The sequence below is a fragment of the Corvus moneduloides genome, chromosome 3 (assembly GCF_009650955.1).
Source record: "Corvus moneduloides isolate bCorMon1 chromosome 3, bCorMon1.pri, whole genome shotgun sequence".
Taxonomy (NCBI): domain Eukaryota; kingdom Metazoa; phylum Chordata; class Aves; order Passeriformes; family Corvidae; genus Corvus; species Corvus moneduloides.
The window spans coordinates 101,421,915-101,435,483 of NC_045478.1; the positions used below are offsets into that span (position 1 = coordinate 101,421,915).

Consider the following 13,569-nt stretch of genomic DNA (forward strand, 5'->3'; position numbering starts at 1 on the left):
TACTCAGTCTCCACCTTTCTGTTCCTTTCTGATAAAGGTAAGTCCAGGTGATGGCCATCCTCTCAAGTGTCAAAGTGTTTTGAAGAATGTATATATTGTCTTATAATTCAATTAAAATGTTCCTCATCATTAACTGCAGAAGCAATTGATTCTGTGGTCTATTTTCAATTAGTGCCAAAGCCTTTCATACAGCTCCTTGGAATTCTTGCAACAATAAAACCCTAATTTTTGTAATACTGTCTTTCACTTGATGTTTAATTAACTACTTTATCTTCAACCCATCTTTTTTTACTTGTCTTCAAAGATATGTAGAGGAAATACATTATGCTTTTTAACTTACTTACCTGTAATTTGAATTTTCTGAATGTAAACTTATACTGTCAGCTTTCTCTCTGAGCTACAGAAATAGAGACAAGTGCCAAGTATGCTTTCTTCTATTTAAATACTAATTTGGAGTGGTAGGTCACATAATTTAAGATACCTATGCCTTTTCCAAAGGATTTTAAGCATAATGCTAGATTTCTAGGAATCTTAAAACTGTAATCCACTGAGGATCCCAGAGTACTTCCGTAGCCACAAATCTGATGCTGTTAGGATAGGTAAGATATAAAAAATGAGCTTTTGGGGTCGATCATGAAATTAAAATGGAGTGTCTAAACGTATAGAGCGGGCAACGGGCCTGTTTTAACTCCCTGGGAAAGCACTTTCTGAATACAGTGAGGTTAATGTAGGAACCATTATGTTTACACAGTAGGCTGAATTTCCAACACAGATTCAGCTACACATGCCTCATGAGCCTTATTCTGTCCATGTCTCTCTTGAGCAAGGGGTGGAAGCGGTCTTACCATGTTTTTAGCTAGTTCTGGTTAAATAGTTAAGTTTTGCAATAAACATGAACACTGTAAGTAATGTAAGCAGCTGCTTAGACTGAAGTCTTCAACGACATGAAGGCAGTATTTTCTCATGTATTTTTATATTGCACTAAACACACCATTAGGATTAACAGATTAAACATTAAGCTTTATTTCACTTGTATCCAAAGAAAATTTTTTGTATCTGAATGTGTAGAAAGAAATCTGAGATCCCTCTGTACACTCATTGGACCAAATAATCTGTGGTGTATATGATTAGTTTTGATGAAGGTAGAATAAATGATTAGTTTTGGTGAAGGTAGAATAAAACAGGTGTGAAAACACAGTATCATAGAATAACAGTAGTTCTATACCTGTGAGCTTTGAAGGTGCTGTAGTGTCTGGATAGATTTTTTTTATTTTGTAATAGGTCTGTTAGAATTACTGACAGCTCATAAAACATTTTCTGTGGACAAGGATTGACTAATCTTAGCCTTTTAAACTGTCTCATAGAGATAGACTTCACAGTCTTCTATTTTGTCTGAAGTAGGATCTTCACTGTAAAACAAGTAGAAAAGGGGAAGAGGTACATTTTCATTAAGCTTTTACATATCATTGACTGTCAGGTAGGTCTTGTTATGCTGTCCATCCTCATTTAACTATCCCACAAGATCTCTTAATGAAGTTAAGCCCCAAGTTCACTCCAGTAACTCTGTGGCAAGAGTTTGTGCAATGTAACAATTCATCACTTGTCAGGAAGGCACTTTTAGTTTATACATTTAATAAGGGCATCCTCTAGCTTGGTTAATTAGAAGTGAACAGTTTGCATATTTACTAAATGCGGAGTGTCATTGCCACCACGGCCTATTGCCTACATGAATTATTTCTCTATCTGCAATAAACAGCTGGGTAATTATTACTGCCATAATCAGATAAATTCCCTCTGTAAGGCTTTTCTTACATGGCAATTCTTTGAACTCATCCAAAGCTGAACAAAATTTATGAACTCCAGCAGCTAGACCACTTTTTCATAGTGTAGTGTCCCTGTTCCCTATTTCAAGGACATGTAGACTATCATAAATATTGTGTAAATTAGGAGGATAAATATGATTACCTAAAGATTACATATTAATAAACTTGATTTTCAAAATATAATTTTCAGGTTGTAACTGATTACATTATAGCAGTTCTGGTTTATCTAATTGTAGAGATATGACAGGCCATCTATATACAGGCTATACGAGGTTACCAGGCAAGGGCTCTACCACTTGAAGACTGAAGACTCCTGAAGAAGTATATAAATATTTTTCATGTGCCATAGTCACTTCAGCTGTTTAGGTCATTAGAAGTATGACAAATTTTATGTGCCATTTACTCAACTCACTTAGAGCAGCTCTGTTGTTATTAAAATAAGGTGATAATTCCTTTTATTGTGCTATTTTTGGCTTAATAATGAAGCATAAAATTTAAATGCATTCATTTATGTGTTACATAAGAAAATTAGGTATTTCTTTTATTTGTAGGAGCACTTTATATAAAATTATGTAACTAAGTTTGCTCTGTGGTACCCAAGTATTCCAGCTCATATGTGAGTGTATCTGCAGGTACTCACATCAGTGAGTACTTAATTTACACATATGGATTTTCCAGAACATGCTATAATATAGCTTAATTTTGGGATCTCCAAAGAAACAAAAAACAAATCAAAAGACATGAATGTTATTTTTCTTAGTTAGCACACAACAGTCTATTTGATCTAGCATCACTATTTTGTTTTAATCGTAATGTAAGGTACTGTGTCTGAGTGCTGCTAGAAAGTTGCTGGTTACTGTTCCCATACTTCATAACTCTTTATCAAATAAGTAGCATTCCTCACAATTCAGCAAAATGCTCAGAGATAGCAGAATGTAAAGGCCAAACAAAATAAAGTGTTCTTTGGCACTACTCTAGCCGGTGAAAGGCTTTTGAGATTAGACTCCTTTTATAATTTCCCATTTATGTCAGAGAAATAGAAACTACAGCGTTGAAGACCTTTAAAATGAGCCGCTCACAGTCGTTTTTGTTATTGGAAGTGTGGTGATTTTGCACTGTGTTTTTCCAAGTTTGTGATTTTATTTTTGTCTGAGGATGTAAAGGCTTATTGATCTTTCTTTGGCATTTCAGATTTTTTTACAGTGGAAAATTACAGTCCTTTGCTTTATATTGGTGTATCCTGTAATGTCCCTTGAGATATCATAGAATTGCATGAGATGAAAAGCAGTATACAGTCTCTCATGAGCATGTTTTTGTTTTGTTTTCAAGGAAGAATGTCCAAAATGGAAAAAAAAAGGGATCAAGAAATTGTTTTAATTAATAATTTTTTTATTCTCTAAATCATTATAAATAGACTTTTCTATTATCTAAGGAGAGTCAAGTCTCTGAAGTGGTCACTCAGAGAAGAAAACAGAAAAACTATTTGTCTTCTATTTTTACAGTCTAGAACAGTAGTGAGTAATTACAAGAAAGTGTTGGTTTTTTGTTCTAGTAATAATGAAAATAATGTTATTTGGAATCGGACGATCTAGTCTGACTTCAGATCTATCACCAATATGATGTCTATCAATATCAACTTCATAGCAATATCTATAAAAAGCACATTAAGCTTTGGCTGAACAATCTAGTCTTGATTTAATAACATCAAAAGATAGTAAATACCCTTTTTATTCTAATCCAGGAGTTAATTACCTTTGGTGTTCCAAGTATGTCCTGTATTTCCCCACTGAAGCAGTTTCGTTCTATCTTTGAACCATTGCTTCTTGTTATATTCAGCTCTACTAGACTGAAAACTGTGCTAGACATAAACAATGGAGATCACTGAAAGTTGTTGTCTCTGCTTAAAATAATTTTTGTGACAATTTTGGACAGACCTTGAAATGTCCTTTAAAATACTATCAGCATCGTAACTCAGCACAGTTATGATGCCTAGGAAATTTTTAAAAAAATCTTTTTTTCCTTCTGTTGTATTGTCAGTTTGTGCATTCATTTGTATGAATGCTTTTTATCACATGAACGAGCTTCTTCATGTCTATGAAACCTGCTCAGAATACCTCCTTTAAAAGCCACATAATTCTTCATATTGTGAACATGACTTTTCTTAAACTGTGAGAAACTTTTGCTTATTATTATACCCCCTTCAAATTCCTCAGAGTCTTCACCTTGTAGGGATAATGGCAGGAGTCCATTAAGTGGTTTATCCTTGATGGTGAAGCTAAATCCCAATGTTTTACCTTGAACTTCCCAGTTCCTGCTACCTTCAAACCAAATGAAACAACAAAGTGTTTCAAGGAAGCAACATTTGCCACCTCTCTTCTCCAAGAAGGCTATTCTTTTCTTGTCCAATTAACTCACTGTTTGTTAAATGTTTACAGCCTCCTCTAACAAACTGATTTGGTCTTTCAGCTTGTATGACACCCAAAATGATGCAGCACTCATTTGCCTACTTGTACTTGGTCGTGACAGACCTCACAACCATCTATAGCATTGTGCTTGGCCCCTTGGGAAAGGATGCAGTACTCTGACCAGAAGGTTATGTGCTTAGGTATAGAAGATAGAATAATTTTTTTTGGATGTACTCTTTAGGCATGTATAATTGGATGTCGAAATCTATAATTAAGTGTAGTCTCATCTATTAGGTAGAACTAAAATTTCAGAGAATAGGCTTTTATTCTTAGTGTAATTTCTTGCATGGCATACTGGAAATGCCTGAATTTTTTTTTTTTTTTTGGTGTTGATTGCTTCAATGTTTTCAAGACAGTAAGAGATAAGATTTCCTAACACTTCTGAAAATTGGGATCTAGTTGATATTTTCAGTTTGGCAATGAGCCACTGCTGTGAAATCACATTCTTACAAGTAGCACTGCTGTATTAAAAGAATGTGTCAGATCTCTCCCAAAATAATTACAATTGCTATGTAATAAAAATAATCATTTGCTATGTCTTTCATAATGTTTTATGCTTCAATAAAAATGACATCATAGATGCTCAATGGTAACACCGCTCCATGAATAGGAAATTGAGAAAACCATGAGGTACCACAAAAATCACGATGAAGTTGTGAGACTTGGCATTGGTGCTCTGCTATACATAATGGATCATTACATAAAAGCTCTCCCTGCCTGTTTAATGTGGACAAAGTGTACCATTTTATTTACAAGTGTATGCAGACTTTTATGTGAAAGTAAGTGAAAGATGTGAGTTAGTGAGTAGACCTCAGTCAAATTGTTTCATAATACTCTGAGAAGGAAAATCAACTTAGCTGATGACCTTTAGAAGCTATAACGTCATGTTTGCTTTCTAAATCACATAATGTTGAATATTGTAAATATTGCCAAGTACTATATATTAAAGTAAAAGAAGTACAGATATGTCTACATTGTACTGCACTGCAGCAGAGAGATAACAGTTAGCTTAAATGAGTTCATTCTAGTACTGGGAGCAGCTTAACTGTAGCAAAACATAGCAGTGAGCTTTCCTCTAGTTATTACTGTGCAGATGGTAGCATATGTAGTCTTCTGGGAATTGCAGTGCCAAAAGATAACAGATACTTTCACATGACATTCACTAGAAAACTTCCAGTGGTATTTGGCTGTGGTTAGACATCCTCTTTTATATGTTGCAGGAAAAATTAGGAGCATGACTGCTCTCTTAGCAGCTTAGCAGTGACACTGTGCTAAAAATGACCACTGCTGCTAAACTGCTGTCAGAATAAATTGTGTTGGGGCTTTGTTATCCATTCTGGGCCAGATCGGCTTTGTTACCCTCAAATACTAATTTCACTGTTTAAGCTAATCACCAAATACTAATTTCACTATTTAAGCTAATCAATCAGGCTGATTTTTCATGAAGGGGTCAATACCAAACCGACATTGAGTGAAAACATTTTTCCTGCTGTTAGGTTTTTCAGTATAGACTTGGGGATAAATAAAGCTGAACTATTTTCCTTGATCTGGTTCCTCTGCCAACAGAAGCTTCGGTGCTGAGTTACTCTTATGCCACATCTATAATGGGTGGGGTTTACAGCTTAATTAAATCAAAATAATTAAGCTGAAAAATCATTGTTTAGATTGGACGTTTTACATATTTTTTTTTAACTTCACAGCATTTTCTGCTGCCAGTGAGGATAAAGTAAATTTGCCTTAAGGATATATGTACACAAGGGAAAAACATTTGGACCAAGAAGTTTGCATGTTTTGAGAAAATAGAATAATCTTAAGGGATTATATATGACAAAAAATTAGGTTTTTAGTATACGTGAGGAAAAATTCTGTATGAGTTGTTATTGAAACCATAACTAGAAGAACCTGCATAATGGATTAGGAAAATACTCTGGTTTTAGTTCTAAGCTGCCTCTGCAATCAGTAGCTTGCAAGGCTGTTGCACTCTCTTGAGTAACTGTGCAGCAGTGGAAATTGGAAGGATAAGAAGGATGCATCAGTCTGTTCTTCCCTATCGTCTGGTACATGCTGTGCCCTGATCTCCTGATCTGCACAAGGCATTCATTCACTGTGTGCCCTTCACCACTATGTTCATCAAATTTCCTACGTCGTGTATTGATCACATTGTGGGCCTTGACAGTGGAACTGGTGTGTCACTTAATTCCATTGGCACTGTACACTATGTGATTAAGGGAAGATGGACAGACTGTGTGCTACTATGCACAAATTATAATGGGATTTTAAGGTGTTCTGAATTTCTTTCTGTAAAATTAATAATAATAGGAGATACAGGGTGTTTTCATATGCCTACACGTTGGCTTTATTTATTTTAACTTTTTTCATCTTAAGGAGTCATATTTCCTATTTGCTGCACTGCAATGACATTCACTGCAAAGCAATAACATTCCTCCAGATCTTGAAGAGAGTGTCATGATTAATTTGTTGAACAGATTCATGTAAACATTCACATTTAAAATTAGTGAGAATTTTGGACATCCATTTGTGGTAGATCTCATAGGCAGTAAGATACCTTGTACCACTAATAACTGACTGCTGCTTTGAGCATCTATCTAACTGCAACTTGAGATCAAATATTTTGGTCAAGGAATTCTGTCAGGATACACACAGGACTATACATCATGGTAGACAGGAGAAGAGAGTTACAGAGCTGCCCTGATTTGCTTAGCAAATCTGAAGAGGTTCATTCAAAAAACCAGAAAAATATTGAGGATGACCAAGCTGTCTGATGGTACATAGCTAACTTAAGTATGTAATATGTGCATTCTGTTAAAACTTTACCTTCAAAGTACAGAGTTCTCTAAACTATTTTTACATCCTAGGCTGGTCTATAGATATATTTCACTGTTTTCCAAATTTAATCAATTAAGTCAAACAATATTATCATGGCAGGTCATATTCCATTCTCACCTACACCAATGTGATGTAAAATCAAGTGGCATGCAGTGGTATACCAAAATTATTGTCTCACTAATTTTATTTTCACTTCCGTATTCTGTATTTGAGCAGGGAGAATGATATATAGTCAGAAAGATTAAATAGATTTAGGTTATCTCTTTGTATGCTAAGGTTGCCTACTGCCTCTGTTGCAGGAATTTTATGATTCAGTGTCTGAACTGTTTAAAATCAAAATAACTTAATACTTTTTCTGGATACTGTAGGCAACTGTACTAATTATTAGTTTTTATTGGATGCCCTTTAATTTATATAATAATTTTGTAATATTAGTTGGCCAAAGGACCACAGAATGCCAGTGGAAATGTGAATAGAATGCAATAGTTTGATAAACTTAAGAAACATAGGTCAGTGTGAATTTGTAAAATGATACAGTTCTATGCGGAATTATTAAAATCTGTATATTACTGAAATCATCACTTGAAGACCTTCCCAAAAGTGCCAGGAACAATATTATATGTGTATTTTTAACCTTTATACAGACAGCAGGAGCACTGTCAACTAAATTTGCATCTCATAGCAGGAACCAACACCATTGCCTACTGCATAATGAAGTATCAGAATAACAATAAGTTACCTTGTCAGATGAAATTTTTAAAATTTTCAACTATATAGACAAATAATTTCATCATTAACAATTCAGTAGCTACTTAACAGATTTGTTACACAAAATCATTTTTAATTGTGGGGTTTGAGCACATATGTTGATTATCCTATGCTTATTTTCAATTACCTGAAACATTTTCTATGACAAGGACAATACACTTTGTGTTAGCCAAAACCACTTTTTAGTAAAAAATTGCATCCTAAACTTGCAGTAGTAAACATTGATATTCCTCTGATTTGTTTAATAATTTTCAGATCATGATAAAACACTACATATGTTAAAATATCCACATATTTCCTCTACAAAGCTATTCCATAAAAATCTGTGTGGGAGAAAGTCTGATTGGACTAAGCTTATATGGGAAGCCAGGTTTTTAGGAAGATGCAATAGATGCTATTAATATATTGAGATGAGCTTTAAGATAAAGAAAAGATTATGTGCTAAAATAATTACCCAATTTTTGAGTAATAACATTTTAATAAGCAGTACTATTCCAGCTATGAACCATGCAACAGACAGATTGCTTACAAAAACAGAACAAGATTATGAAATAACCTAACACATGTTCTGCATTTACAGAACTCTTTTCCTTCTGCAAAATTTATTGAAGCTTTAAAAAAGCGGGCCAAACAATTTGCCTTCTTCCACTTCACACTGAACCAGAAAAGGTTCATCCTGAAGCAAAGTTGGTCCAGAAGCCACAGCTAGTATTCATAATGTCACAGAGAATCACCCACGTATCCCAAGAAAAGATTGCTCAATGAACCCATCATATTTGTGAACAAAGAGAAGGCTGGCAGGAAGTGTAAAGATTTAATCCAAAAATCATTTCATTTCAACTGATTTCCAATTGACTTCAATAGAATTTGGATTTATTTTCTCTGGGAAGGCATACATGTACAAGGTCCCAAGCATGAAACTTCTCAGTGAACACATTTTCACGTAAGCTGTGTGGAACCCTAGCTCCATTTGGAAGCCTAAGTTTATGTCTTTAGTATCACTTCTCCTTCTACACGTTATTCTGTATGGTAACAGTGAAACCCCTGCACAGTGCATGACATGTTAATATTAATCTGCTCATGTGTGAAATAGTATATTCATATCTAACTGCTTTAGATTCTCTGCTTTTGTTGCTCCTTCTCAAATGCTTGAAAGTATGGTAAAGGAGATGAAAGCTTCAGGTTCAAATAGCTTTAAAATAAATCTATATTTATGCTAAAACATCTATGTTTCCAGTCAAGCAATGTTAGGACTGCTACATACAACTTATTTTGTACTGCCTCTCAGGAGAGAATCATCCTGGGAGCTATTTTCCCTGTGACAGAATTGTTTGCATGTTCTGTACACAGTATAATGCACGATAGAGATATTTTAGAACTGACAAAATATGTAGGCTGCAAAAGTATGTTGAAAATTATTTGTAACTGCTTAAAAAATCTCAAACTTTTGCATGGATTATTTTACAAGTATTTGTGAGGGTATATGGTAATCAGGAATGATCATGATGGTAGCACTGTCTAAGAAGATCACAAGTTAAATTGAACTTCAAGTATTTTAGACTACATTTAATTTCAGCAAGTAATGATTATTAATCCTTCATTAAAAACAATCTGGTAAATTCCCATTGATGACAATGGGAAACATTTTGCATCCCATTATCATTATTTCTGGAAAACAAATCTATACTTTTGACATTATTTGTGCATTTTAATCACCACTTGTGCTCTAAATCAAAAAGCCTCCATATTCACTGTTAGGAAGAAGTACCTCAGTATATAGGAACATGAAGAGCCTGTAGTAATATGTTGAGAATTATTTCATCAGTTGTAGATAGGGGTACTAAAGCTGAATAGAGGGGTCTGTGATCAAAAAGGAATAGTATTAAACATGTAAACCATGGATCATGCACTTTGATATTGAAGGTAAAGTGGCATAAAATAAAAGAACAAAGTTAATACTATATGTATTGTCTATTTATTCATTTGTATGTGATTGATGGATATAGAACAAAGAGTTTCCTAGTAAGAAATGCTTATGTACCTACATATAGTGACTCTGAAATCTGTACCTTGAGGACAAAGAAAGGTCGCCAATCTCTCCAACTCCTAGTTCTTTGTCAAAAATGGACACAGTTAATGAGGTTTGTTTGGTACAGCACAAATTCTCAGACACAGATAGAGATCCTTTCAATGGAAACAAATTTGTTTGGCTTTACCAGGTTACTTAGCGATTAATAATAGCCTTGAGATGCAGGTCAGAAAGGTCATCGTCCCTGCTTGCCAACACAATCTAAAATGTGCAGCTACTCCGGCTCTGCAGGCTTTGAGGCCCCGGAATGCTATGCATAAAGTAAAACAGGCTATTTTCCAACTTCTTTTTTCATATTAATAAGCAATTTTCAAGAGAAGGGTGGCAAAATGGGGGCCATGCCACTCTAAGTAATTCATTTATTTTGCAATTTAATCTTATGTTGGAAAAAAATTACACTGCTGCAAAAGCATAGCATGGTGATTTTTAAACGTCAGTGTGCTTCATAAGTAACCTTGTATGAAATATTGTATTAGCAGCCTTTAACAGTAAACTGCAACAAAAAATATTTGCAGAGATTCAAAAATACCTATGCATCTTTTCTGATCTGTATTTCCTTTTCATTCTATTTCACTTTTATAGTTAAAATAAAATGTTTAATTACTTAATACTTTACTTATTTTAATTGATAAAATCTTGAAAGATAGCATGAAACAAATAAAAGTTCTACACTGCAACTTGTATTTAAGAATCTGATGTCATAGTGTTCGTATTTGTAAAGCAATTATTGCTCTTTCACATATTTTGATGAACTAATTTAATGATAATTAAAATACTAAGAGTAAGTCTGAGTTCCAATCTCAAAAACACTTTCAGGAGCAATATGACTTTTCCATGGGATTATTCATATCAGCAAACTTATCCATGTGCATATTTTGACACAATTTGACCCATGTCCTCACAGTGTCTTATTTGACACTCATTGAAACAACTGAGACTATTAATGTGGACCTCTCTAAATAATCTGTTTTGCAGGAATATTTGAATTATCTAGTTATGTGAATAGTATTTTTTTCTTTTTATTTTATCATATACGCACATACTAAAAAAAAAAAATACTAGAATTTACTCAATTATCTTTTTAGCAATCTAAATGCTTGACTGAATATGCTTGGTGTCTTTGGCACACAGGTTAATTTGAACTAGCCATTTTCTAATAACAAAAATAACAGATGTTAATCAAACTAACCTTTTTTAACTGGGTCAAAAAATTCTATACACGTGCACTGTGCACAATAGCATGGAATTTTGTTTCTTATAGAGCATTAATTCACTCTACAGTTTGCATAATTTGTGGCAAGCCTGGCTCTGAAAAAAAAAAGCCATTGAGGAGTATATCTATGCCCATTTTCTGTTCAAGTTTTTCTGTAAACCTTCAGTTGAAATCATGAGTTTTCTCCATTCTTTAAAACCTGGTATTAGGTATAGTTCCATATTTCTTTTATGATGAAAGGGTTTTCTGCAGAGTCACACATTTAGATGTCTCTTTGTGTTCACACGTCTGTCATGAAGTGCTTCATGAAGCAGTTTCATTCCTGGTTCTTGTGGTGGCCTGTACAGCTCCCATCAAACCAGAGCAGGAATGAGCTGTGCAAGAAGCCCAATGCCACGGAAACTCCTCTTAAGGACAATGTATGCATGAAAGGTTCCCATCCAGTTTCCTCTGTGCCTACTTTCTCAACCTTACAAAAGGCTCAAGGATCCAGGAGTGAATGTCATCTCTTATCCCATGTCTACTCTCCTCCCTCATTCCATAAAATCACCCCTGGCTGCAGATCAGGAGGTGGTGCAAGGCACTAGCTGAAACATAAGTGAAAAACTTATGTTTTGAAACCATTTTAAGGAAAATCACTGTATTATAATAGCTTCCACTTAGAGAAATTCAAAGTAAAAAGACACTTAAAGGCAAATAAAAGGACATATATGGATATTATTTTATCAAGCTGTAAGCACTGTGAACCTGTTATATATATACTGTTCCTACTTTTGATCACTTTAATCCTGTTTCTTCATAGCTATATCCATGTAGTATCCTACTGCTGTGGAACTGAAAGAATAGTAATTTTACATTCCAGTGGTGTCAGTACACTGCTAATATATAGGAACAGAACACTGTGAAGCTATGAGAGGGTTAAAGTAAAATAGAACAGTAGCACATCGTTTATTGTTATAATATAGTTAGCAGACGTATTTTATTACAGGAGTGAACTTCAAGAGTATGCAGAAATGAAGGAAAATGAAGACAAAATGAAAGACCTAGAAAAGAAAGAAAAGGAAAAGAAATACCAAGCCCGAAAGATGCATTACCTCCTTAGCACTGAGCAGGTTGGTAGACCTATCCCTGACAGCTCATGCAAACCACTTGGGCCCCCAGCCTGACAGAGATAAACTAGCAGGCTGAATGGGACATGACTTGTTGAAAAGATATCACAAAGACACTACTTCGAGTTCAATTTAGTGCTTTTCTATAGGCAAGAGCAGGTACCATGACTATTCTGTGACAGTAGCTCATAGAGGCGGCATCAGCACTGCTGGCAGAAAGAGTCCAAGTCAGCAGTTTGATCTGCCACTGTGATAACACAACATGAAGGGCATAACCTCGCTTTAAAAACTCATTTTGACTGGCTTATTGTTGTGTTGTTGCACTTGTCAAGAACTAACAAGTTATTAAGCTGAGAAGAGATTTCATTTTTTTCCCCCTTTTTTAATTGAGCTAATGCTTGGGTTGGTGCAGTGTTCTGCTTGTTTTTAGGATAGATTGTAAACGTGGGTTTTCAGATAAAGCTTGTCTTAGACCTTCCTGAATCAGCTTATTTAGCATGATTGTTTTCACTGAAAAATGCCTCATAAATTTTAAATATTTATTATTAATTTCTATTGTATCTATATAACTGGTATATTATTCCAAGCTTTCTTATGCAAGCTGCTTTAAACAGGCAGGTAAATATGCCAGTAGATATACTTATGTAAAATTGATATGATTGGTAAAGCTTGTGGGTTTGCCTTTTCATTAGTCCTCTTTTGTGAACTTTCATAAAAGCAGAAAATGATTTTGTCTCCAGAAGTATTTGTTAACTGGTTGTTCTTCATATGGATATGGAATTAATATGAAATGTTAGTGTGAACTAAATGCTTGCTTTTTGTAAGTTGTTAATTATAATCTGTGCGTAAGAACTGCTAATCCTAAAGAATGCAGGAAAAATACCATGACACTTAGTGACAAAATATTTAATCTTCCCTTTTGTTTGGGAATCATTTGTGATCTATCCTGTAGATAGAAATGTGGTTTGATTAACTGGATATCAGTTATGAAAACTCAAGGTGTAAATCAAGTTGTTTTTTTTTTTAAGCATAGTATAATATAAGTAAAAAATAGCATAAAAATGTTCCCAGTGGCTATTAGACAAGGAAGCTAGTTAATGACTGAAATCAGCTCACTCTAATTTATTTTTCCACATATAGATCTAGGATATTAAGAATAATCTGCACAGTATCTTATATTATTTTAAACTGTAGAAAATTGGGAATTCCTGTTTTGAACAGTACAATTTGTGTAAACAAATTCATAAACATTAAT

General features: G+C 34.3%; 1 protein-coding gene across 1 annotated transcript in view; it reads left to right on the top strand.

Annotated features, from left to right (window-relative positions):
* SPATA17 (spermatogenesis associated 17) overlaps window positions 1-13,569 on the top strand; it is an 88,161-nt gene that overhangs the window by 22,283 nt on the left and 52,309 nt on the right. Inside the window, exon 6 of the mRNA XM_032103010.1 lies at window positions 12,194-12,317. Coding sequence (XP_031958901.1) covers window positions 12,194-12,317 — 124 coding nt within the window. The remainder of the gene's footprint in view (window positions 1-12,193; window positions 12,318-13,569) is intronic.